This window comes from Mesitornis unicolor, unplaced genomic scaffold (genome assembly GCF_000695765.1).
Source record: "Mesitornis unicolor isolate BGI_N332 unplaced genomic scaffold, ASM69576v1 scaffold13531, whole genome shotgun sequence".
NCBI classification, from domain to species: domain Eukaryota; kingdom Metazoa; phylum Chordata; class Aves; order Mesitornithiformes; family Mesitornithidae; genus Mesitornis; species Mesitornis unicolor.
Window position 1 is genome coordinate 1 of NW_010164550.1, and position 22,450 is coordinate 22,450.

Sequence of the window (22,450 nt, forward strand, 5' to 3'; positions counted from 1 at the left end):
CCCTAACGTTCTGTGATTCTGTGATTAACCTGTAGTATTCGTATTATTGTTTAAATTAAACCTGTTAGTTTTAATTTCAAACCTGTAAAGTCTCTCTCCCTTATTCTCTTGTCTCTTCCCTTCTGGGGAGAGGGGTTAATAGAGAGCATCTGTCCAGGATTTAGTGGCCGGCCCAGCCCTAAACCACAACAAATACTCAGCAGGGAGAGGTTTTGGAACAGTGAGCACAACTCTGATGATGTTATCTAATGTACTGAAACAAACCACTGTGTAAGATGCCACCTCCCTCCTCCATCCACTCCTTAATCAAAGCACTCAACTTTGCTCAGCATTTTGAAGTATACTTCAGATCTCAAGCAGATCCAGCTGAAAAAAACCCCAATATTATATCCAAATACATATTTTTGCAGTATTTCAGTCTTACCTCATTGTCTGGATTAGGAATATTCTCAAGAATAATTTTAGCTTGTTGGAAGTGTTTGCTAGCTGCCATGTAGAGATCTGACGACTGAGGAGGTGGGCTGTACTTATTTAAATCAGACATTTCCTAGCATATTACAGAAATATATAAATATATATTAAAATCACCTGCCAACAAATAGTTTTTCCACCTTAAATGAAAACAAATTACTATATTCAAGAGAAAAGATATTATCTGGCTAACATAAATTACAAAGTAATACTGAAGCTGAAAACAATTATTTAAAATACCGCTGCTTAATGATTATTTTATAGTGCCACAAAATGCAATTAACTTCTCATACTCTTTATAAAATAATCCCTCTCCTGAACAGCTTGTTATTCATTTGATCTAATAGTACTATGTGGCAGTATGTGAAATTACAGGAAAAACAGGAGAAAAAAGTGTACAGTACTTTACTCAAATCATGTTTACAGCAAGTGAGATACTGAAACTGTTCAAAACTTCATTTTATATAATTTCAATACTTCCAAATTTTTTTTTTTGTATTAGGGGTAAAAAAAATTAATGACAAGGAGGAAGCCATGACAGTCCTAATTTCCACTACAGCTGTTCATAACACTAAATTAGGGGAGGTGACTAGCATAAAAAATAGTACAGTTTCAGTTCAGACAGACCTTTAGAAACGTGAAGTCTGGCCAACAGAGATTTAAGTACAACAAAAAATGTCTATATTTCTGCACCTGAGGCAGAATAACTCCACGAATTAGTAGAGGCTAATAACCATCTGCATGAGTAGCAGGGTTACTGTGAACACCAAGTTAAATACAAGCCAACAAGGTGCTCTCACTACAAATCACACAAGCCCTATATGGGACTATACAAACAGAGTATGGCCAGCAAATCAAGGAAGGTTATCATCCTGTACTCAGTATTTATCATCCGAAATACTGCATCCAGGGTTGGACCCATTCATTTCAAGGAAGATGCTGAGATGTGGAGATGGCTGGGGGCATGGAGCACATAACCCACAAGGAGAGGTCAATGGACACAGACTTTTTCAGCTGAACAGGAAGGATGCTAATGGGTAATCTTAATAGCAGCCTACAATGACTTGAAAGGCAGCTACAAACTTCTCAGAAGACAAATAGTACTTGTTAATGGCAGACAATATAACACAGGGGGAAGCCACAAATTGTGGATTGAGTAATTCAGACCAGATATTAGGAAAAAAAGGTGATGGCATAGTCCTCGATCAACTTATACAAAGACTAAATGGACCAGGAAAAGTAACTGAGTCAGACTGAAGGTTGGAAAGGAGGTTGGAAAAAAAATACATCACCATCCTTGGATTTCTTTCAGACTTGGCTAAACAAAGACATAGCTGATGTGATCTGTAGTGCTACTTCAAGGAGACTGGACAAGACAAGCCTCCACAGGGCTCTCTCAACCAACACTTCTGTGATTTAACACTCAAAATTTCTTTTGTTTCATTTTACTGTTTCCTTGCTGCAGTAGTAAAAGCATGCTGCTATAAAAACCACAACCATAAAGTCTGTCAATAGACTAAAGAGATTCTATTTTCATGCAAACCAACTCAAGCATCTCAAACCACTATATCAGACCAATTATTTAAGAGTCTAACTTTAGTAAGAATTCAAAGCAATGCACTTTTCTTGCACACAACTAAAGCTAGAATTCCTTGCTGTTCTGATTTAGGCTTCAGTATGAACTTTGAGATATTAAAGGCTCTTTTTACAATAACAAAGGTGTTTAAAGCAGGTGAGCAAATGACTTTTATAAAAGCGTAAGTGGCACCATGTTTTAAGATTACTCACTTTAAACTGCAAGTAGTGCACTGGGGGCGGTGTAATAACACTGTTGAATGGAGCAAACCTGTGCTCATATCGAACTTGCTCACTATCCAGTTCAAACTTCGGTTTTCTTACTTTACCATCCATGTCAAATGCAATCATTGTCTGTAAAGGAAAGGATAACTATAGTGAAGAGTGTTAGTGTTACAGCATATTTTGCTGTGAGCAAGACAAAAGTTATGATTTAGCTATAACTGGGAGGACAGAAAAACAGTAGAGAATTTACCGTATCACATACAACTTGAACTTAATTTCCAGTCCCACTGAAAGCAAGGCATGCAATATATGCATGATTCCTACTACAAAAAAAGGGAAGCCACTGTTCGGCGAGCACAAATAAATTACCTTGTACATCCCAGCGCACATATTTTGGTATGCTTGACTCATGGTGATCTCTCTGCTGAGAGGGCGAACTGCAAATTTCACATAAAACTTAGAGAATTTTACTCAACATAGTACAGATATTAATTTCAGAACAGTTCTTTCAACTTTTCAGAAAGTGACATATTTCAAGACATACTTAACATGAACACCATACTGCCGTCAGTGAAATAAACTGGTCCAGACTGTCAGTGGTATTACCATGTCACTATGCAACACTAGACAATAGTCTAGAATTCAAAGCTTGTAGTTGAGAGGCATGTTTGCATAGTTTATGGATTCTTTTAAATTTAAGACTAAAAGTTAAAGTATTTTAATCCTAATAAGAAATAGTTTTAGTCTGATAATATTCCTTTAATCTCCTTTTTACCTTCGAGTGTTTTAAGTAGTGCCAAATTGCTCCTCACCTGACAACTTTTTAAAAAGTATAAGATACAGCAGTAATTTTCTGAATTTCTAGAGACAAGGGAATTTAGTTGATATGACCTTTAGCTGTTCGTATCTAATTGTTCCCCCTGAAAAGAAGACAAGGATACACAAAACAGTAATTGCAAAGAACGAAAAGTGTTGTTAATGCTAAGGTAATTCCAAAACACCACCTTAGTAGCCACTTAGGCATAACAAATCTGTATCAAATGCTATTTAGGCACTGGTTTTGGATGTCTTTTTGGTAGCAAGCTTACAATTCTGATCACAGAGCCAGAGTGCTATGATACAGGAAGGGAATTTCTCATATTTTCTCATGCATATGTACCAGAAAAAGCATGAGTTTCTAAATGGGCTTTTGCAGAACAGTACTACCATTGAATTGAAAAAAGGGCAACTCACTATTGTACAATAAACAAACATGCTTAAGCACCTTCTGAAGCCAAAGAAATCACAGAAATATGCTAAAAATTTAGTCTTTGATTCTAGCTACAGTCACAAAAAACGTAATTCTGCAGGAATTATAGACTGTAGAAAGGCTGCATTTTTCAAAGGTAACTGCTCTGGACCTGTTAATTATATCTCACAGGATCCAATGCAATTGGTGAAGCTGTTATGAGTTCATGCTTTTCTGAAAGATCTATTTAAAAGTAAGGAAATAAATAAATGGGAAGTTCTTATGCAGCAACTGACTTTTTTAGTTAAAAAGTTTCACATTCAACCTTTATAAACTTTAGGATGTATTTCCTACCCACTTAAGCATTAAGTTTTGAATTTTAATTCTATGTGACTGCACCAAGGGGAAAAAAGTCAAAGTTACACTCTACACCTAGATACCTTTTTTCTTTTTCTTTGTTTTCTTACTACTACGGCCTTTCTGTTGTTCCTCCATTATTCTCTCTTCTGCCATTTGAGAGCTGTCAGCACGGCTCAGTGTTGACATCAGCCAAGCATAGAGGAACTCTGATAGATACCTACAGTAAAAACAGTATGTAGCTGTTACATACTACAGTGAAAAAGAGATTCATAATGCACACATCCTCACTGAATGCCAAGTCGTTTACTCAAAGAACTAATAGTAAAGGATAACTTTTCTTAGTCATGGCTAAAATCAACAGATTAGTCTGTGTTCTGCTTCTGTTGGGTTTTTTGTTTAGTTCATTAGGTTTTGTTTTTAAAAAGACGCTTTAGAGATTCAACCACAGACAGCTCAGAGTATGCAAGATTCTTAGACTAAGTGAAATCTAAATTAGTTTTGAGAAACAAGGTTTTCATCTATTTGTTTCAGGCATTAAAAAGCCATGAACTATTAAATAAATGGGCTAAACCCACAGGAACACAGGATCCACATGCAATTCTTTAAGATTTAAGATAAATCTTTAAATATTCTTTTGAGAACAGTTTCTTAGTGAGTGGAAGCCAGTCCAATAAATCTCTTGACTGATTTCAAATCAAAGGAATAGAGGAAAAACAAGAGTAGAAATTACAGATCTGGAGCACATGAAGAAGAAATAGTATTTCATAAGAAGACATAATTCAGAAGAAAAAATACTGCAAAATAATTATGTATTTTATTTGCACACTTCCCCTCAGAAATTTCCTCGTTTTTGTTCTTCACTTACAGTAAGGAGATGAAGCAGCTGACATAACTGTTCCAATTAAGAGTGATTTTATTAATATGGTGTGGGGAAATGCAGGCAAGTGAAATACTGTCTTACAGAAAACTTGGTATTACTTAAAGAATATTGCCATCTTCTGGTAGCTATCTGGAGTACTGATTTTCTCAATGCTCATTCCACTGATGAAACAGCACAGGAACATAACGAGATGCACTGAAGTTCAAATCATTTGAACCAGTCTGATTTCTCAGAAAGAGAACCTAATAAGAGTTTATTGGTAGCTTTACAGAAAAAACCCACAACGAGCCAAACAAAAAACCCAACCAAAACAAAACACCAAAGTATAGAAGCACTTTAACATCAAATTTAACATCAAATTTTCAATGATGGATCAAAACCACACTATATAGAATACTTTCTCTTTTGGACCAAGTCATCAAGTATGAAAAATAATTAGTGTAAATAAAACTGGAAGAATAAAAAGTATTTTGAATACATATATTGCAATCACTTTCCCTAAAAGCAGTTCTTCAAATATGCTCACAGAATAAGATGTTGTTTTTACCCAGCCAACTTCCAGATTACAACCACAACTTAAAACTCTGAAGATATTTTAAAATATAATAGAGATCAACAATAATATTGATTTTGGTACTACAAAGACAGAACAAAATACAGGAAATTACTTTCCTCCTGCATTCTCCCATCTGCCAAAATCCGCTTTCTTTTTTCACTCAGTGTCATTAGAAGATACTGTTTTAGCTAACCAGACAGTGAATCACTATTTCAGGGGAAAAAAAATCATTATCTAGCAAGGCCAGAAAAGAGATGAACAGATTTTTTTTTTTCTCCACTTGTAATTTTGTGACTAGGTCAGCTAAATACTGCATTGAGCAAACTTGGGATTAAAAAAATCATAGTTGAAGTCCCTCCTTTAAATATCTGCAATTATAGCTCTGTGAGAGCATCCCTCCTCCAACAGCTGTCAATAAAGCATCCTCTTACCAATATATGTAGTAATATTCATGCATACTGTAAAGTTCCAACTCAAAGCCACTCAGAAGATACTGTATCATAATACGAAGGTTATGATAGAGGACCCAGGTGCCCAAGCAAGCCAAATGCTGCCTTTGTGGTTCTTGCTTCAGTAACATACTGTGAAGTGCTGCATCTACTTTCTCTGCCTATTGAAAAAGGGAGCAAAGTAACAGACATCTGGAGGAAGAACATCTAACGGAAACAGCATCCAAGCTCTGCCAGAAATAAAGTCTTAACATTTGAAAACAAATACGGTCAGTTAAGTCATGCTCCCCATTAAAAGACTGAAATAGTTATTCACATAACTGTAAGTAAATTCTACTGCACAGAGAAAAAACATATTCTATACAGTAATACAGCAATAACAGGTTTTTAAGTTTAAAATTTTAAAAGTACTTATATACAGATTGTTAGCAGTCACATGAGCACTGAAACTCAAAACCCACTGCAAGCTGTTATTTGTTTTGCTATATTGGCAGTGATTACTTTTTTTTTTAAACTTAATGCATTGAAAAATTAAATTTATAAGCTTAACATGAAGAAACACACTGTGGCCCACCAGAGAAACTGAAGTATTGCTACGACCAATTCAGTCTTAAAAACTAATTCTACGGAAGACATGATGTCTCCCACAGTTGGAATACTATCAGTAGTCCTGAACAAACTAATCCATATAACCTGTTACAAGTAATAAACCAGTGTGTTTCATCTGCAGTACCACAACAAACTCTCAACCAAACCATCTGTAGAAAAGCTCAAGCACACAAAATCTCCCCCTAGTCTCCAACTTGTTCCTTGACTGTTCTCTTTAGCATGAACACCTTGGAAAATATTTTATTATGTCATGCCTCTCACTACTGAAGGAATAAATTTCCAGCAAGTAAAAATATATCTTCCCCTGTCATCTTTCACTCCTTATTCTTGAGGAATGTTCAAAATCAGCTGGAGCACATATTTTTTAGAATTATTATTTAAATTAAATATATTTTTTAAAGCCATTATAAAATTTTGCAATTTACATCTTACACAGCTGCAAGACTGAATTTTCAAAGGTGTCTTGTAAATATGGTTCGTCCATCTCTCCCTGGCTACATCTTGCAGGCAGAGTTACAAGTGCCATACAGACTACAAACAGTGGAGTACCATTAAATTACAGACATCTCAGCAGGTTTCCCTGAAGTCTACTCATTTGACAAAGTTAATCTTAAAAAAATGAAATACCTTTTTGTTCAACAGATCTAACAAAGTCTTTGGATGCATCTTACAGACTTCCTGGGCTGTATTTTAGCAATCCTTGTCCTCAAATCATTAGAACAAACAAAGGAGTTGCTTCATTCATCTAGAATCTAGTATCAACTTGCTCCACCCTGGTAGGAATATACCTGGCAAGAAGTTTGCTGGCCTGCTCCCTAGGACATTACCTCATCCTGAAGGGTGGCAAATTCCTCAAGAATATGACCCAGCTTATCTCTCTGACGGGCTCTATTGTGTCCATGGATTTGAATCAGACTACAGAATGGCTGAAAGAAACAAAGTGTAGTTTTAGATTTTCAACACAACTATGAAGCTACATGAGGAGTACCGTGATGTCTATTTAGGCATCTGTTTTATATATCTACAGTAGGAGGTGGGTTCCTTAGGGCTCCCTATGGACAGCAAGCTGGCAGGCAGGCAAGCCCTCTGGAGTGATCCAAGAGTTTATTTCTCTGTACACAAGTCAACATGACATTGAGTGAGCATCCTTTAGGAATCTGATTAGAACAGAACATTTGGAGTAAGTGGTATTTCTTATGCCTAAATCCACATGATCGGGTGCCCAATAGCATCCTGTCTTGTATCAGGAATAGTGTGGCCAGCAGGACCAGGGAAATGAGCCCCTGTACTCAGCACTGGTGAGGCCACACCTTGAAGACTGTGTTTAGTTTTGGGCCTCTCACTGCAAGAGAGACTCTGAGGCACTGGAGCATGTCTAGAGATGGGCAATGAAGCCAGTGAAGGGCTTAGAGCACAAGCCTCATGAGGAGCAGGTGATGAAACTGGGGTTGTTCAGCCTGCAGAAAAGAAGGCTGAGGGGAGACCTTACAACTCTCTACAGCTACTTGTAGCAAGGTGGCGGTTGGTCTCTTGTCTCAAGTAAGAAGCAATAGTACAAGAGGAAGTAGCTCAGGTTGCACCAGGGGAGGTTTAGATTGGATATTAGGAAAAAAAATTTCACCAAAATGGTTGTCAAGCATTGGATCAGGCTGCCCATTGAAGTGGCAGAGACACTATCTCTGGGGGCATTTAAAAGATGGGTAGATACGGTGCTTAGAGATACAGTTTAGTCACAGACGTGGTAGTGTTAGGCTAACAGCTGGAGATGATCTTAAGGGCTTGAGTCAATTTAAATGACTTAATTCTTTTTTAGATTCTTCGTTGTGCTGCATTCAGTAACTCAATCCTTTAAAATGATTTTTTAAATTTTTGAAGTGGAGAATGTAAAAATAGTTTTGTTTTTATTAGTGCTATGCACTTGTTTTGTGGCACAAAACTACCCTATAAAGGAGTAGTAGGTGTAGATTTCCCATAAAGTGAAATGTCAGTGAAGAATCTTCAAGCATAGTACAGGAAAAAACCAGCAATTAATTATACTGATGTCCTGATTTGAGCTAGATAGAACTAATTTTCTATTTAGCGATGTTACTTTTCAGCTCAAGTCTCTTTAGGCGGCTGAACTTGCTGAAACTCGCAGCAAGTCTTTCCAGTATGTGCTGCTAGAAGCTCAAGGTCAATTGTCTCATCATGGGTGCTCTGTCTGCGCCTACGGGGGGGAGAAGTGGACCCAAAACTGACCAACTAGGTATTCCATCCCACATACTCGGTATAAAGCTGAGGGATCACGAGGGTCTCGACCCTTCTTCCATCTTGGAGCCCTTCCAGCTCTGACCCTTCCATCCGTCTCGATCCTGCAATGGCTGAAGTCTGAGCAGAACCCTCTTAGTTCGTCTGCCTCTGATCCTGATTTGTGTGTTCTGCATCCTGCTCCCACCTGCTGCTGGGTCTGGTCTGGGAGTTTTCCAGTGCCCTGCTCCACAGAGCCTGTGGTGATGTATATGTTATTGGGGGAGGGAGGTGGGAGGATTTTATATCTATGTGTATTTCATTATTTTCCTATTTTACATTATTATCCTGTAGTATTTGTATTATTGCTTAAATTAAACCTGTTAGTTTTATTTTCGAACCCGTAAAGTCTCTCTCCCTCATTCTCTTTTCTCTTCCCTTCTGGTGAGGGAAGAGAGGTTAATAGAGAGCATCTGTCCAGGATTTAGTGGCTGGCCCACCTCTAAACCACGACAAGTGGCTTTTTTAGAAGTGTTAACCATTTTAAGATGCCCAACTTCTCCAATTTCTCCTTCAGGTCAGGTGTCTACAAAAACCTGGTCTTATTTTCAAACAAGCAAATATTCAAAATGCTAATATTCATAGAAACATGTTGTAATTGGAATGAACACTTACCCGAACACAACGTGTCACAAAGGAATCAATGTAGTCCTTCGCCTGGTGATTATTATAAAGACAACACCTAAAAGGGAAACATCCATGTACATATATATTTATATAAATGCCATCACTCTGTGTGGCACAAAAATAAAAAAGAAATATCAGTGCAGCAACAGCAACTTACTCCTTTATGTATCAGCACTAGTAAGTACAAAATGTCTATGTTCTTTATGTGTCTGTCCTTGCTTTTGTAAGCAAGTATGTTTTCTTTAGACATGTAAACACACGCAAGTAAACTCGAGATCCACTTACTTTGGAGAAAGTACTGGAGGACTCACAAAAGACCTCAAAGCATCTTTTACCATGTCTTGCATGAGGTGAGTGCCAAACACCTTCTTGTTATCAACCAGAAAAGTTGTCTGAAAGTGAAAGTGGTTTTAGAAATATGCTTTAAGTTAAAACTAATGCTTTAAATATTACTAATAGAAAACACAAACTTGTAAGATTGCCTTAAGAACTGAATGGTTCAGCTAGGTATAAGGTCACAAACTCAGAAATAGAGTTATACTGAAATCTGTCCCTTCCATCATATTCCCATTACAGAAAATGCAACTTTGTTACTTGCATAAGACAATGAATCATGCAAAATTATTTTATTTCTTGGGCTTTAAAGATGATTAATCAGACTAATGCTTCTCAAGATTAACATAAAACGTATGTTATGTGGTTCCCCTAGAGGCAGATATAAGGTCATGTCTGATGCTCATTCTGCTTTCCTCCACAAGTGCTGTGTCCCTTCATTATAAGGTTCTTGAGCAGCCAGAGAAAAAAAAAGTCTGCTGTCAGGCAGCCACAGGGACTACAAAAACACATATAGTGGAAAGTCAGAAGACACACTATGAAAACATTTTACTCGCCAATAGTTACGCTACATCAGCTCTATACATGGTTTAATTTGGATTAAACAAAGAAGTTCCAATGTCCAAACACCCTATTCAAATAAAAACCTTCTATAAGGAAGTGTATTTTACTTTGAGTTAAGGAATAAAATACACTTTCAAAGTAAGTGAAGCAGTGAGAAGAAAAGTAGTAGCCCGTTCTGCCCTAACCATCAATTTTACTGTTGCAGCAATAGAGGCAGTCTATCCATGAAATTCAGTCAAAAACAGGGAGGATGAATACAAATACCAGCCACAAATTCAGGCAGCAATAAAATGTATATACAAGGCCCAGCTTTATGGCAAAGAAAAAACTTTAGCACTTTCTGTTCTAACATGAACAGAACACTGTTTCATGTACTAACATGATCTAAGTAACAAAATATTTAAATGCTTTAAAAATAATAAATCAGGACATAAGCCTCCATATACCAAATACTTAAGTATTTCAAGAAATCTTTTTGTCACTTAATGTATTATTAGGTGATACGCAAATATTTTAAATATTTGAAACAAAAAGATGAATCCATATTTATGATGAATGCAGAAGTATTCTATTCAGAGACAGATTAGGACTTGCCTGTAACAGGGATCTTGAAAGAACACATGGTGATTGCTCACTAAACTCACAGAAAAAATCCTAATTCACATTTAGGAAAAAAGACAATTCAGGTTAATATGATAATTTATATACACACACATTTACATTTTTATATATACACAACTATACACAACTGCGTCAATACACCTGTATTTTGTATGCACACACATATATACACATAGCATAGCTTATACAACTTGTAAGTAAGCAAGCATTAATAATGTGAACAAAACAACCTATTATGAAGCTGAATTTTTTTTTCCTGCGATTACTTGTTATTTTACAGGAAAAAAAGTTTCTGAAATTTCTCCTTCAGATGCAACAATTAGAAGGATGATAGTATAATAAAAAAAGATACTGTGAAACTATTAAGATCACAACATAACTGAATCAGATAAACACTGCAGTTTTGTTACATAACTGGTACCAGATGCTTCATGCAAACACTGCTCTAATTAATTTAACAGGAAACAGGAAGACAAGCTTTATGCTTGATCTAACTGATGTAACCGTGGCTCTTTTCTCAGCCAGGGAACACATGGATGATAAAAAGTATTTCAAGTATTTAAGTGTCTTCTAATAAATGTAGGCAGAGAATAACATCACTTATTCAGGAAAGAACATAAGTAGGCATTTATGCATATTCAGGGAATCACATGCTTAAACAAACATATTCAATGTTCTCTTGTGTTATAGGCACATATGCAGAGTACTGCTTACTGAATCTGAAAAAAAAACCCAGGAGTATAGCAGGGAATTATGTTCTGCTACTGCAGATGCAGCTCTTGAACTGAAGAAAGAGTTGCAAGGAAGTTAACTTGCTTTGGCTTCACCACTAACATGCCTAATTATTTAACAGATTATGGGAAAAATGGGAGGTATGGGAGAATAAAACATCTTTGTCCAAAAAAAGAGAAAAATATTAAGTATCAAGACAGACAGTCAATTTTGAAATTGCACCAAATGAGAAACACTATATGTATACAAAGAATGATTTTTCGCAAGTTACATTTTAAAATCTTTGGCTATAAATAAGAAATATTGTCACTTACCAGTATACAGTGCAAATTAGTTAAGTTGACTACTTCACATACAGTTTTTATCCGGTCTATTAGTTTAGAAAAATAATTGACCATTTCTTCCCTTTTAATTATTTTTGCGTATCGAGGGAAAGTTGGTGGCAGCAATCTCTGATTAACAAGGGGCTCAAAGCCCATCATAATAGGATGATCTAATGAAAGGGAGAGAGAAAGAGAGAGAGAGAGAGAAAAAAAAGCTGCATATAAGCTGTGTTTCCAGAACTTAATTAAAACTTGAAAGTATAATATGAACTGTTCAATTAGACAAAATGACCTTTTTAACTGACAGTTAGCTTCCAGAGACACTAACTACCCAACTGAGACAATTATTACTATTGAAAAAACCCAATCATTAACACCTCATAATACACCTGTACAGACATGGTGTTCCCTGTTTTAAAATGGCATATACACTCACTCAAAGTGCAAATGCACCTTATCAAAAGTTCACATTATCTCTAGCTTTGAGGTGATAGTATCATTTTCAAGAGAAATACCATTTAGTGAAATAAAATTAAAATAAAATAATGCAAATCTGCAACATCTTGTATAAAGAGTATTATTAGTTCAAAGTAAACAGTGGTTTTTTTTAATACACACAGACAATGAAGTTCACCAAGACAGCACATTTAAGAAAGGAAAAGTACTGGTAAAATTTGATACCTCCTTTAGTGGTATCATTCTGTGCCTGGATACCATGATGCAATGAATTGTGGATGGCAGAAAGCAAGTCAGCAGCCTGAGTCATCAGTTTCTGAGCTTCTGCAACTGCACTTGTCTGAAAGGCAAGTAAGAGTTATTCACATTATGACACAATGTATTTTGACTACAGCATTAACACTAGTATCAGAAAAAAAGAACATTAGGACTCTAATGTTTGTACATTGTATGTTTTAAATGTTTTCTTTAAAAATGAATGAAAACTGAATGGTTGCCAGTATAAGACCATATCCAACACTTTATCTACAGCAATACCAATTCATATCTGCAGAACCTACAGAACAATTGCTTGACCTTAAGAGAACGAAGAAAATGAGACTTTCACAGGATCACAATGTGAACAAACACCAAATCAACATACCTCTTTTTTTGTAAATGCTATTAGAACAGTCAGTAGTACCCGGGTAAACTTGACTCTGCTGAACACAGCTAAACAGTGTTGATGCTGTAATAAAAATATCCTGCAAATTACTAAAAAATACGCACTGAATCCTGAAACTTAAGAAAAACTTTTATAGATTTATTGAAGTATGTTCTCTAGTCTTAAAAATAAGTTTGATTCTGAAGTTTCAGAATTTATAGAAGAAATGTGTACTGCTGTCAGAAAAGCACTAACAAAAATACTAAGATATCTTGGGTAAAGCACAACCACTGGCTCTTTAGGTAGCTCCTATGTAAATGCCATTCAAATATCACCTTAAGTGAATTACCACAAATTATTAAACTGATTTTCTCTCCTTTTTGCTGAGGATCTATGTTAAAAGTACACTTCTGATGAAAACAACATTACTGGGAAAGGAAACACACACCTTTCTAAATCAACCACATCAACTACACCAATTACCCCTTTTTCTGGAAAGGGCTAAACTGCTTTTGCCTTCTCTTCCTACTTTCTCCCTTAGCACAGTAAGGCTGTCAGCAGTAAAAGCTGCTGGGAAGGAACTAAAGGAAGAAGGTACAGGATAGATAAGACCACCTACTTTGCTAATGTCTTTTTCTTGAGAGGTAGGTACATAAATGGTAGAACTGCAGCAGCATCACTATTCTAGCATTGGGATCGATCCAGAACTCTACCCTTTCAAAGCATAAAAGCCTACCTGCTAGCCTGGGATTTGCTCAGGGGCATGGTTCAGGGCAGCCCAAACATGACAGTAGTAGCCACACTGATGGCAAACATTTCTCACAGGCTGTTAGCTACTAATTAAAGTAATTAAGTACTAATTCATGAAATCAATTTTTTAAAAAAGTAGAAAATTCATTACTTCAAGTTCAACCTCTGGATCTCTCTCTTCCCCTTGTCGGCTTCGAGTGCTCTAGAAGGTAAAGGAATTTAAAATAATTTATTAAAAACTGTGAAAGGAGGCTGCTGACAAAATCCCTTTACTCTATCCAGAACACCCACCTGTTAAATAAACCTAAAAATCAGTTCAAAACTTCTTAATATATAAACTATGTACTTGAATGATCCAAGACTCTCCTACAGTAATGAGACTCAGTCCACTCTGCAAACCAGCCAGGAAATTGTACACACGTTTTATACTTTAAACTGTGTTAAAGGAAGATTAAGTGACTTATTTAACATCGCAGAGTATATCTGCATAAAAGCCAGAAGTCAAGCACATAGCACTGGGCTGGGGCACAGAAATTATCTTCTACATCATAATTCCGTCTATAACTGGTGAGGCAACTACTAAAGAGTTTACAAAGACCTAAAGATTTCAGCATCTTCAGCTAGAAAACAAACTATCAGCATGTTACATAAATCATTATGGCAGTTCTTAAAATAAAAAGACAACAAAACACCAAACAAAACACCACAAACAACTGCCACGTTCTTCATAATCTTACTCCAACTTCCTTTCCCAAACCTATGTCAGGAAAGAAACATAAGGAAACATAAGGAATATACCTTCACTCGTCTTTGCATGTCGTCTTCTACATCTTTTAACATACCTGGAAGAGTCACAGTACAATTAAAGGTGAAAAGCATTCCTAGGTATACCTACATCACTCAGCAGAAAAGTTTTGATGGTTGGGGGTGGGTGGGGGGAAATCAAGCTTTGCAGTGCTTTACACACCCATTAGCTGAAGACTAGACAAAAAATATTTCTGTGAGGGAGGGTGGAAGTGCCTTGCAACAACAGACAAATCAGAATATAGACTGACTAATCCAAACCTAAAGTGTTAACAAGTTTTTAAAAAAAAAAATCATCAATGGAAAGCTCATGTATGCATGAAAAACAGCGCATCAAAAGGCTAACATGCACACTTATGTATGCACCAAATACATGTGTTCGTTGCTTTAGCACTACTACACTGCTTTTTCCTCAAAGGCAATCTGTTTAGATCACAGCAAACTGTAAGGCAGCGAAGTAGAACACAAGCAGTGCGCTTTCCAATGGTTTCTATCTCAGTCCTGGATAAGTGTATGCCCAACCACCTGGCTGATGCACTTATGTTTCTCAGGCATTTAAAAAAAAAGCTGAAAAAGAAAAATAGTTTGATCTCTCTTTTTACCAAGCCACCAATTTTCACAAGACTAATAAAAAACCATCTGAGATTCCTACCAATTAATTTAAGTTTGGTTGAGAGTAACGAACATACTCAAAAGAGAAAGTGACTGACAGACAGATACAATAAAAGGACAAACTGTACCTGTAACTCTAAGATCTGTCACACTGTTGGCCATTTTAAATCCATAAGTCATTGACTGAAAGTCTTCCTAAAAAAAACCAAAAACATCAAAGATGCACCATGTAGTGAAATATTAATAGCAGCAGTTACATTTTCAAGTTGGGTTTTTTTGTTGTTTTGGTTTTTTTGGAGTTGTTTTCTTGTTTGTTATGTTGTTTTTTTAGGGGTGTTCTGGTTTTAACTACAACAAGTATAAAAGTCTGGTTTTATTCTGCACTGAATACACCCATGGTTTGGGTGCCTTTCCTGCCTCAGTCCAGCTTGGGGTAATTACTTTCTGCATAAATCCTTTATATCAGTATTCTATTCATATTATCATCAAGTGCCACCTTATTGAAATGTCACAAGAACTACTGATGCAAAGTACTACTTAATCAACTTTATATAGAATCAGTAAGAAGTGACCTGTATAAGCTCAGAGAAAACAAAAATTGCTCTGAGCACAGAAAACCAGACTCTAACTCCATTGCTAAATGGACATTTCAGACAAGAAACAGGCTTATCTAAAGTAGAAAAATAAAAAATTAAGCAGGAAGAAAACCACAAGTAAAACTGATTTCAAATGGTTAGTCACAAGACTTGCACTGCTTCTTGAGTAAAATATTTACTTCAATACTCAAGTAAAACACAGAAAAGAGTATGCAACACCTTCAATGAAGAAAAGTTTGTTTTAAAGAGTTCAAGACTAATACTTGATCTCTTCTGCTTCTACCATATCCTTGAATCAAACAGTAACAAATTCCGCTAATACAGTGTTTTATTTGCGTTATGGAGTCTACATATAATGTTACACATTTAACAACAGGAGATACTGAAACACATACCTCCTCAAAAACAGCTGCTTTGTTAACCTTTTCTCTGGAGATATCACAGATTTTTAAGATCCCTAGAGCAAAAGCCTTCATAGCAGGATCTTCTATGTAGTCTGGATTATGAATGTAAAGGCAAGTGAATACTGTCTGTGCCAAGGAATGCCCCTCTAACCATGTTATCTAGGGAAAAGAATATTAAATGTTTTACTTATGACAGCAAAGCCTTCAATTTTCTTTCTCCATTCTTCTTCCATCTTTCTGTGCTTCAGTGAGTCACTAAGGAACTCCCAATCATGACAACCTTCCATCTAGCAAAAAAAGGGCAAGGGAAGATCTCTCAACCTTTAACCTTTGTTCATCTGCTGGCTGTGGCAGGCAGTAAGTTGTTAAATCCTGTAACACTATCAAACTCTGGTTTTGGATAGACCTTTTCCACAAAGTTCAGGTCTAAGGTCTGTGACCTAGACATGACATTAAATTAAGAGACCATCAGATTTATAAGCTTCCTTTATATAAATACTGAATGAAAAATGCAAGTGGCTAGGAAACATCCCACCAATATTCTGCATCTTCTCTTCTACAACGTACAGCTTATTTTCATGATCCCTTCTCTCTACTACTTTCACGTTGCTTTAAGCTACAGGGAAAGCTTCAGTAATTTAAACAATTATTTCTATCTTGAAATAGCATAAAATACAGTAGGATCTGATTTTCAGTACAACTACTCTCTCTTTAAAAAAAAAGTCAGTATTTGGGGGTGTAGAAGATACATTATGTTACACCATATCAAGTATACAGTGACTTCTGTCACTCTACATGTCTTTTTGAAGTAATTTGAAATTTCTTTTAATAACCAACGTAATTTTATTTATGTCATTTTAAAGATTAACTGAAAATAATTTGTATAATTTACTGAGGAAATTAAGACATATACATAGAAAAAAAATCACAATTAACAAGCAACTGATAATTCACTTATTTCCTTTCTGAATGGATTTAGGTATTATCTTTTCTTTCTTCAAAATCACCTTGCAAGCTGTTAATTTTGGCTGTAAAGAACTTATAGCACACTGCTCATTTACCTCCACACTCACTTTCCAACACAGTCAAACACCAAAATAATTCTATTTACATTATTCAATGCGGTGAGCTGAAAACAAGAAACTGACTCAGCAGATGAATGCCAAGTGAAGTTTTTAATTTCTACCTCAGCTTTTATAGCTACAGAGAAGGACCCGACTATGCAGCCAATCAGGATGTTTACATACTACAGCACTTTCCCATCACCCCCCCCGTCCCATTTTATGGCCAGGTGTCCCTGCCACACACCATGCATACCATTCAACCAGTGTTACAGTCAACGTAACCCAGGCACCCAGTGCTTTGCGTTTTGAACTTCTACTTTTATGCTGGTCCAAGGTCCCATTATACTTAATAATAACACAGTTTAGTCTTTTAAAGATTGCCTTTGTATAATTCCCAGCTGCTATTTATTCCCTTAATAATGTTCTCATGGGAATCCCAGCTCCTGCAGCACCTTGGCTTGCGGCCTGTTGAAGTTTCCCTGCAATTCAAAATGCTACCAGTTCTTTCATAATGATTTATTAAAACAAGATCCAAAAATCAAAATTATGCCTCTTATAATAGCCAATGCAAATATTTAAATGGAAATTAAAATACTAAGCATGTAGTTTCTGCTTGGTGAATCTTTTTTACTTGAGTTCTACTGCTTTTTTCTTTTCAACTGGATTGAAGGATTATACTTTGAAAGTAAAATCTTCTAACAGTAAGAGCAGAGAAATGCTTACCAAACAACAAAAACAGGTATCCATTATTCCTACCAGCTCAGGTGAAGTAAGATCCTTTATTTTAATGGTGCCATCCTTAGAAAACAAAGAAAAAAAAAAACTTAGATTGTGAAAGCCTATAGGCAAAATACAACTTATTATTTGTACAGCCAAAAACAAAATTAAAATTTGGTTAAGACTTCAGAATACTTGTATGCCACTAGTTTTACTGATCAGCTTCATATGCCTCAAATTATGGAGAAAACTTTGCTTTCTCATCATTGTGCTGAACACTGACCAAACAAAGATATTCAAAGAGAAAGCTAAAGTAAAATTTCCAATTTATGACTAGCCAATAAAAGTTTACAGCCAGTTAACTGTCAATACTTAAATGACAAAACAACATGCAGAACAAGGAATAATATGCAGGACCCATTCTTTCAAGACTGCTTTTTACACTGCAGATACTTGTAGAGTTTTACTGCCTTCAAGGTCAAGACTAAGGCAGAAACTCTACTTCTTTCATTTTATTTGTCCAATGTATGCAATTCTGCATACGTTCTACATGACTTAGCCAATATTTTACACAGAGTTCTCTTAGTCCATTCAAAAGAAAGTCCATGGTAAAAAAATAACTTTAGTGAGGGCACTATTTTTTTCCACTATAAGTCTTTCAGCCTCACGCTGCCAATTGACCTTGTTAAAAGTTAATCATTACCGTAAATAGAGTTAAATTAGTGATCTTCTGTTCAATGCTAATAAACTGATAGTCTCAAAGTGTTAATTTCCAGCTTTTGTAGTGAAGCTGGTTTCCATTCATATTAAAGGACTAATCAATACAACTTAATATAAAACACACATTTTGGGGAAGCATAGGATGACTTGCAAAACCATTTCTGAAATTTATTTATTTGAGGTTATGTATATCTAACAATTTCACACTACTTTTCACTGAGAGTTAGCATCATTGTGATAATGAAGTTAACAAAAAAGGTAATCATCACAGGCCATTTCTTACTTAACTATACAAAATAAAAAAAGAGACTATATCAAATTTAAGACTGAAAACACTAATTATGTTTAATTGTGCTTAACTGCAATTTGATAAAACTGTTTCATAGTTTGTTACAGACAGTGCAGGCAAAAATAGGAAAGTCACACAAACCTTAATAGCTTGCTCAAAGTTAAGAACCTTCCTATTAACTTGGTTTCCAATCATACCAGCATCCATCTTGGGATCCATCATTTCAATGGCAGACATGGCTTCAAAAAGACCAAAACTAAGAACATAAAAAGAACATATTCTGAATGTAATTATTTTATACAAAACAGTCTTCACAAACCAATAAAAAAATATGATGACAAACCAAGTACACTGTATTCTGACTACAGATTATAAGGTAAGGTATGTGAACATTACTATTGATCTTCAGAGATAGTGGTTTTCAGGAATCTGACGATCTCTCAACAAGCAAGAAAGAAAACAGATGCCCAAAAGAAAACTCTTTGCCTTTTTTTTAAGGCTGAAGAACACTCCTGAGCCAAATATCCCATTACTAAAGCTATACACACCTGTTTCTATACACTTCATAATAACATCTTTTTAAAAATCACAGAGTAAACTGGTATTAACTGAACAAGCTGCTCTTTACTGTGCTACATTCAAAGACCCAAGTGAGATACGTCCCCCAGAAACTAATGGCAATATACATGACACAGACTGACAACAATATACATTGAGTATACCATCTTTGTTCAAAATGGGCATGTTAAGAAAACTGCTACAAAAAAAACCCCAACAACCCAGCATGTGACAATGAATTGCTTGTAGTCAGGGCATAAGAACTTGCAGGACTGGCCTATAGAAGAAGGGGAATAGTGCCTCACTTTTGGTATACATTATATGCATCATAACTGCCAAGCACAAGCCTTTATTACATAAAAACGGTATGTGTTCACATCCTAATTCTGAAAAGCATTATTTGCTCTGAAATGCTCTTATGTATAAAATTATATCTCAGAAGTGTGCTTTGATTCTACTAAGTACTTGCTGACAGCCCTGCACGTGTTTAAGCAGGTTTGCACTTAATAGTGTGCTTCTGTTTTCTGAGCTATTAGTCTTAAATAAGCACTATTTTCTTTATGCAAGTGAACAGACTCCTGTGGTTAAACAACTTTTATCTTTAATATTTTAATCTCATGTCATTCTTTAATGTATTCAGCAAGACATTAGCACATGCATTTTTTTGAATTTTTTTTTTCTTAGTCTACAGAGCTCTGAGTTTCCATTTTAGCAAGTCACCTAAGCGTTACATTAAAGCACATGGACTGTTTATCCTATACTAGTTAGTGACATTTGAGGCAACCAAATTTAAAAGCTTAGTCTTTCTGGCATTTTTTTATAAAAGCATGTCCACATAATATAATTCAGTAAGTTCAGTAGTGTCAACACCACTGATCATAAGAAGTGCTATAAATTTTTACACTACATTGATTAACTGAGAATGTAATTTATACTGGCACCATGAGAAATGTTCAGTATTCATACAGGTGAGTCATATACATACTGCTGAGGATGAATGACATTCTGAATACTTGAATTATTTTATTTAAAGTTTAAAAAAGCTTAGTTGATACTGTGTGACTTGCTTCTTAGTGAACATTAACATAAGTAATCCTATCTAGAAACAAGAACTGTCCCACAGGCATACTTACAGCTTGTCATGAAGAAGTTCTCCTAACTTAAGTTCTACAAAGAAACAGAACAGGATAAATAATTACAATCATTACAACCACTGCTCTAGCAAAACTTTTCCAGGATAAGTCTTTTCACTTACCAAACTGTCTTACGCTAAAAGAGAAAAGGTACGGGAAGCAGACCAGACATTCCTATTCCACCTTCATTTGCTTTTACTAACAAAGCACTTTCAAAACTGAAAGTCCAAAAAAATCCAGTTGTTCACAGCCTTTCCTACTCCCTCTCTGTTATTCCAACAGTTAAAGGGGTTTTACAATTACCAAAGAGTAGCATCTGAACAGCCTGCAACACAGGAGAGAAGTTTTCTGTGCTCCTTTATACAGATGTCTAATTTTTTCCAGGGGAGTTTACTGAAAGGCTTGGTTCTCCCTATTACTTTTAATGAAGCCTGTAGAGGTATTTGATGGCTACACAAATGGTGTATCACTAATATACAGGAATTACTTGATGACATAACATAAGCAAACTGTGGTTATCATTAAAAAAAAATACTCTGTCTGGTAAGTTGCAGACTTATATTTATTTTTCCCTAATGTCATCATAAAATCAGCTGAAAAAGTCACAGTAAACTAGCACTGAAATCTAGTAACAATAAAGGCACTGATGAATGGAAGAAACTAATTCTCTGTGACTGGGATGCCTTATACCTTCTCAGCTCAGCACTGTTTCAAGAATGAAAAATGATGCACTGATCAATTAAATGAATAAGTAACTGGGCCCTATAGATCCAAAAACATACAGTAAAAAAAGGTATTGATTCTGCATAGGTGAATGATGAATCATGTTTCCATTTGGCAGAAGAGATTAGAAGAAATCTTTGCAAAGAAAAGAAGTGGGTGCAAAAAAGCCTAAGTTAAAAAAGATATTTCTGTAATCTGGAAGAGCTTAACAAGGTGAAGTTCTTCTGCTATTTCCAATCTCACAGTTAAATTAAACACAGGGAAACAGAGAATCAATGTAGTTCGTTCATCTGGAGCTTGAACCTGGGTCAAACTATTGCTTAATGCATCAAAGAACTACGCTTAGTCCTCCAAAGGATTCCAAGTTTTTTCAGAACAAAAGCAGCACAACTCACCTCTACAAGCTTCTTCAAAATCCTGGGTTATATCTATCCAGCTTGTATTACTCTTTTCCATCTTGTCAGGCATACTGAGTTCCCATCCTGCATCATCATCTTCTAGTGACGCTTTCATAACCATGATACTGCACCTTTAAACCTGTATCAGAGACCCTGCACATTATGCATAAATTTGAGAAAGTGCTTCATGGGAGTAGTTTTTTTTTCTTTTCAAGAATTAGGTGAGAAAATGAGACTAACTAATTTGATTTCATTTAAACAGCTACCATGACAATACTAGCTCAAAAAACTTATTAATAAAAACCTTTTTAAAAACTATTTGCTTAATCACTGTTTTTCTACAAGTAGCTTGTAGGCTATGAAACTTCAAAAACTAAGGACTCCAAAACTTCAGTACAGCATGATAATACAGTGTGTAATGTCAAACTGGAAATAAAATGGGAAACAATGCCAAGAAATCCTCTTACAATGACGCAGATATCACAAATTTTTGCTGCTGTTGTTTTACAATATTAGAAATATACATGTCCTCCCGCTGCTCTGTGAAAGAAATTAAATAGAAGGAACTGTAAAACTGACCACACACAAGCTTGTCATCTGCACAAAGTATATGCAAACAGATTTGTGAAAATAGGCATATTTCCTCTGACTTAGTAGCAAGGAATATCAATATTACTGCAGCAATGCTGAACAACTTCAGACGGGAATATAATTTTTAAACTTCACTGATCAGTTACCTTTGAA

General features: G+C 35.7%; 1 protein-coding gene across 1 annotated transcript; it reads right to left on the bottom strand.

The window, feature by feature from the left end:
- Window positions 1-398: 398 nt before the first annotated feature.
- NAA35 (N(alpha)-acetyltransferase 35, NatC auxiliary subunit) lies at window positions 399-21,847 on the bottom strand (the record flags this gene model as incomplete). Its single annotated transcript, XM_010194352.1, has 20 exons — window positions 21,704-21,847; window positions 20,586-20,619; window positions 19,036-19,150; window positions 17,892-17,966; window positions 16,096-16,263; window positions 15,233-15,299; window positions 14,487-14,530; window positions 13,840-13,890; window positions 12,939-13,022; window positions 12,521-12,635; window positions 11,831-12,009; window positions 10,758-10,817; window positions 9,552-9,658; window positions 9,255-9,321; window positions 7,181-7,279; window positions 5,727-5,905; window positions 3,940-4,076; window positions 2,641-2,708; window positions 2,260-2,400; window positions 399-547 (listed from the first exon to the last, which is right to left on the bottom strand). Coding segments are annotated over exons 1-20 (2,063 nt in total), but the record flags the coding sequence as incomplete, so codon positions are not given.
- Window positions 21,848-22,450: the final 603 nt, after the last annotated feature.